Source organism: Ruditapes philippinarum, unplaced genomic scaffold, assembly GCF_026571515.1.
Source record: "Ruditapes philippinarum isolate M1 unplaced genomic scaffold, ASM2657151v2 ctg4490_1_1_1_1, whole genome shotgun sequence".
Lineage (NCBI taxonomy): Eukaryota > Metazoa > Mollusca > Bivalvia > Venerida > Veneridae > Ruditapes > Ruditapes philippinarum.
The window spans coordinates 39569-45486 of NW_026857414.1; the positions used below are offsets into that span (position 1 = coordinate 39569).

The 5918-nt window shown below is 29.5% G+C and overlaps 1 protein-coding gene across 1 annotated transcript; it reads left to right on the forward strand.

Moving 5' to 3' along the window:
* Positions 1-673: 673 nt before the first annotated feature.
* On the forward strand, positions 674-5376 carry LOC132749652 (uncharacterized). The gene is made up of 3 exons (XM_060739499.1): positions 674-908; positions 2529-2546; positions 2792-5376. Exons 1-3 carry the CDS (start codon positions 755-757, stop codon positions 2977-2979), a joined length of 360 nt encoding a protein of 119 aa, XP_060595482.1. The 5' UTR covers positions 674-754; the 3' UTR covers positions 2980-5376.
* Positions 5377-5918: the final 542 nt, after the last annotated feature.

The window sequence follows — 5918 nt, forward strand, 5'->3', positions numbered from 1 at the left end:
ATCATCGTTATCACCCGGATATATCCGAAGTACCTTCTTACCATTTGGGTTTAAATGATATATTAAACAAATCTATCACTTTGTAAGTTATTAGATAAAGCAGCTAGCTGAAGTCGTCAACATTCGTAGCGTTTTTCTTAAGTAACTTAGCCATGCTTATTCTAAGCGTTGTTGTGCAATATGTGCTTGGTGTGTTAAAGGTATAGGGACCAATGGAATTGTAAAGAGGCAGAGTCTTGCTTTGGTGTTGGGGTCATAATGGAGGAGTATCCATCCGAGCCACCGGACCTTCTTCAATATAAAAGAGCAGACGATGGCTGCAGGAAACACGTAATCTTAGAGTTGTATAACCCTTCAACAGGTAATTTGATGATCATGATTTACTTATATTCTGTATTCAACTTAAATGAATCAACTTTAGTTACTTATTAAGCGTTTTAGTCTGTAAATCTGTGACCACATGAATGATAAATAGAAGTGATAAATAAAGGCTTCGTGGCGCAATGACAGGTGTTGTTAAAAATTCAAGTTTATTTTCTTTACATTTTGGCTAAATATACTCGATTTGGACTTTTTTCATTGACTATTTCACCAAGACATAAGTACAACTGGAATGTAAAATTCTTCTTTCTGCATATTTGCTAAAATCGTTTTGTTATATAATTTTTCCTGTCTATAAGCTGATAAAATATATATTTCTATTGTTAATGCAGGCGAGGGTATCAGCATTAAGAATTTAGAAGGAACAATAAATATGAATCTAGGATCAAAGTGTAAGAGAGGAAAGTGTTGGTACCGGGATGAACTACTACAACGATACAGCCAAGATGGTGTAACAACTATAGCAAGGGAAAATGGGGACATAATTTGTCAGTCAAATCATCTTACAGCTTTTACAGCTGAAAGTGGTAATATGTTAATATAGTTATATTTTTTAATATCATAAGATTTTCTCCTCCAAACTCGATTGATTTAACCCATTACGCGATATACAGGCCTTTTAACTCCCTTTTCACACCCCTATTTAGTGTCTCAAATGGTGAAAAAATGCTTTATTTAGGCCTCCAACACTTGTTTTTGTTTGAGAAATGTTGCTAAAGAAAGTGACCACTTTTCGGCGCCGCCCCCATCTAAAAGATACATCAGGGGATTGCCGGAAGGGGGATGTGCCCCCTTCTGTTTGGGGGGTTTGAAGGGGGTGGTAGACTTGTGAGAGGCTAAAAATGACCCCAGGTCGATCATAAGGTAACGTGTAACCAACGCTGAAAAGCCTTTGATTCTATCTCAATCCATTGAAAAGTTGCAGCACTTTGAAATCAATTTTGATGGAAAAAAATCAACGCAAAATAGTAATTTTTGGCAATTTTGAGATGGGCCCTCTTTGCTATGGTAACAAGGAAATTTAAGACTGAGCATGTCGTTACAAAGGCAATGGTCCAGTTAACATTTATGCCAAGTTTGATTAGTATTGTAGCAATTCTTATAGTTTTATAGCAATTTGAACTTGTAACGGGATACTTTTCAATGAAAACAGCCATTTTTCACAAAATGCTCATGAAGAAATGGGTTAAGATATTATATGATAAAAATATTATACAATAGTTTTCAAGGAATAACCTCTAATATACAATGTATAAGCAAGTTTAATAGTATATACAACTCTCTGAAATAATATATTTGTTTATGTTACATTTAAGATAACATTCAAAATACTTTAATCTAAATAAATTTTCTTGAAAATTGAAGCAACATAAGTAATTTATTTCAAGATATTTTAGATTTAAATACCATCACTTTCTGAACGTTTTATATATAAAACTCCTGTTATCCTTTTTGCATTATTTTTATTCCGTTATATTACCTATGATTTCTTTGGAAATTGTAGCCATTTGCATGATTGTTAAATTCGGAACGAACGACAACGACCTTTACGGTACACCTGTTTATGTAACATCGATTGTTCAAAACAATAATAAGAAAGTGTTGAAAAGATCCCTTATAATATAGATTGATATAATTAGAATGATGTATCATCAAATTTACACAAGATTGACAAATCTGTTGAGTATGAAAGTAAATGGAAAATTTCTGCTTTGCAGAAGTATATACTACACTGAGTTGCCTTTGGATGAAGGTTTTATTGATTTATACTTTGGAAATGGTGTCTAAAATTGAATAAAAATAATGAGAGTATAATTGAATAAAGAGATTTTATAGTCTCTGCCAGACGTGTCAGAAGTTTTACAACATAAATTTAAATATGAATTTACTCAAAAACCATGATACACACACCTTTTCTTATAGTACATTCCAATAAACAAAACATTTCATAGAGGAAGTGGCATTTGTTTTTAGTTTTCTTATCAAAATATATGGCCCATTAAACAATTTATTTTTTTTTGGAAACTCCGTGATATAAACTGGAAACTCTTAAGATATTTTTTTTATGGAATAACCTAGCACATTAACTAAGGTCACCAAATTTAATTCGATATTAATTTTTATTTGATTTCTTTTTTCTTTTTCAGAGCCTGAGCCGTTTAAAGGTTTGTACACTTGATATGTTTCTTATGTAGAATGCGAAAAAAATGCTTAAAATATGATTATTATAAAATTCCAATTAGAAAACAAGTTTACATTGAAACAACTGTTAAGAAGTGATAACATATACGCGCATTCACTTCTTAACAATTTTTGTTATTTCAACAATATCTGATCCAAGGAGAAGTTTATTTGAATATACGTTACAATAACTGAATCTAATTATTTTCATTTTTCAATATAATTGTAGGATTAAATCTTCCTTACGTGATATCGTTATGTGTAGGAGGAATACTACTCTTGGTATCTCTAGTGATTCTCGTGAAGCTGTGGCTGGTAACAAAACATCGAGCCAATGCCGTTGAAGATGAAAAAGAGTTTGCACTGGATGATGTACCAATGAATAAAGACAACTCTCCTTCATTCAAAAAGCGCTAATAACTTTGAAACTATTTTGTTATTTAGATGCGTTTTTTTTCTGAGTGATCATCTGTTATTATTTTAAGGATTATTCTCTTAATATAACATGTAACAACCAAGTGCTCGTTCAAAGGAGCAAAGAACACATTATCACTTAAATGGTTCTCCTACGTGTACAAAAGTAACAGTTGGCATAACAACGACCGGTTGCTATAGAAACATAACATAATTCATATGGTTGTCGTTTGTTCTGTGATACTCAAAAACCTGCAAACTAGCTTTCATTTAAATATTTTTTAACGGAACTTAGAACTTGGAACGGAGCTTAGACAATACTTGCTCATATGCTTCTTATACAAAATTATATAGTGTGCTCAGATTACTTTCCTTTACACTATTATAGTGAAGTTTACTGTTTCTTAAATGTATAATTTACCTCGAGTTGAAAATAAAACAAACAATAAAAATGTAGTTAATGCAGCGAGAATTCCATATCTAACAAATTTGATGAAGACTGGGTAAACTTAAGATAGTTATAAACATGCCATCAATTCGTAACAATTTGAAATATAGAAAATCGTACTATGTGATTTTTTTAAAAGTATCCAAAAGGTATAATTTTACATAATTTATGATATATTTGATGATATATGTTTAATGTTATTTATTAACAATTTACACAATGAAATTTGAATACAAGCAAAACATTCGGTATGTGTGGAGAGATAGAAGAAACGTTTCTTATAATCATTTTTCAATGTTTAAAACATGTTAGATGTTGTGTTGATTTTATAATGTTTTATAGTGTATGCGTCAATAGAACATTTCATTTATGTTAGTCAAAACGATGACAACTACTAAAGTTGTCTAATATGAAAGTGTTTTCATTGATAATTTATTTTTATACTTCTAACTGTTATCATAAAGTGTTTTCCGTCATTTCATGTTAATACACTCATAATTAATTACCATATGCTATTTTTGTATGAAATTTTTTTGACAATTATCTGCATTATCAACAATAAAGCAATACCTTAGGATTGACAACACGACAGAAATAAAAAAATAGATGGTTGACATGTTCATGGTCGGTAGTAGTGGAGTATGCCTGTTCCGTCAATAACCTTAGACAATTCAACATTTTAATACATGTATATAACAAAGTATAAATTCCGATGATGATGGGTTTAATTTGTATTCGTTTTCAAAGTTTTGTGTTGTTAATGCATTGGGGTAGTTATAGTTCTGATGAAAACAATAACTTGTTTACGTAAGCAATACTAATTCGGTTTTGTATTATCCAAGGCATGGTTTCTTTGATGAGGCTTTATTTCTTATACATGTTATTTTGTTTTTCTTCTTTTATCATGTATTGGATATGTTTTTCCATGTTATTACATAATACTGAAATACATCTGTGCATTTAAATACAGTAGAGCAATAAAACATTTAAATTGTTTTTTCTCTTTGATTTTGACTCGCCAATGTATGTTAACACGATTGATTTTATTTCAAACTTTATGACTATGACGTTATGTTGAAACATTTGAATGCTTTTGAAACACAAATACATTTTTCTTTGTAGAAATTCTACTAAATTGTCAGAATATTTCATGAAACCATCTGTTATGTTAGTGCAGGTTTATTTCGTATTCAAACATGAAATTTGTATGAATAATAATTGCATCTATTTACACTTAAAGTAAAGCAATAACAATAATTTCATCTGGCAGCGAAAGTAGTTTAAACCTGTAATCAATAATGTTTCCATTGTTGTAAATGTACAATAATAAGTTCAAACACATGTTAACAAAAGTTCTTTAATTTGTAAAACAGTAACTGAACTAATATAGATGTACTTAACAATTTTATATGACCTAGCGGGTACATTTCAATCATTTATTTATGTTAACACTTAGATGAAATATTTATAAGTAAAAATCTTCCGAGAAACATTGTCTTTTTACAGTTAAATTTGATTCTGCTTAAAAGAAAATATATGATTTACGTAAACAATATTCCTTTGAAACAAAGCAGTTCACAATTTTCATTAAGAAAGAAATAAAGAAAGAAAACAAGAAAGAAAGAAAGAAAAAAAGAAAAAAAGAAAGAAAGAAAAATAAGAAATAATATAATTTGTTCGCCTGTTGTCAAACAAACGTACCAACTAAAATTATATTTTACCATGACATAGTTGTATGATAAATTGTATGAACGAAATATATTTTGAATTATTGCCCAAACTGAGACGATTATTAAATCTATCAGTCAGAACTTTATTTTTTTAGTCATCTGATAGTTAATAAACATAAACATAAAAAAATATTGATATTTTTAAAATTTGTTTTAAGCATGAAAACGTTGTTGTACAATTTCGTTATGTTTTATCTTGGCTTTCATTAAATTATTTTGAAGGTGTTTGTTTTATGTTTTTATGGTAAGTAAATCTGGTTATTCTATCAGAATATACATTTACATTGGAAGAACTATGGGATGGAGTATACGCCTTGTTATGACATGCTAATTATATTATTTTGCAAAAAAATGATGTTTGAATTAATTACAAAATAGTGTTGCTGATATTCCATACAATTAAAATTAAGTGTTATAATAAAGATACATTCAGTATTGACAATTTAACGAGTATGGTTTCAAGATGTCTAATTTAGAATCTACTTTCTGAAGAGCATTCATTTTAAGTAAGAAAATGAGTTAACATAATATGGATCATGAGTTCAAACTCTACACAGGGCATGTTATAGGGCAAGCCTTTTAAAAATATTTTATTATTATAAAAAAAACTATATTAAAGAAATATTTGCACCTTTGTTTATAGTGTAACGCGTACAGTATAATTTCAATTTGCGAGCTTTTACGCTATGATTGTAAACGCAAGTGGCTCATCGTCAAAATATATGCACGGCCGTACCATACCATTTTTACACAGTAGGAAAAGC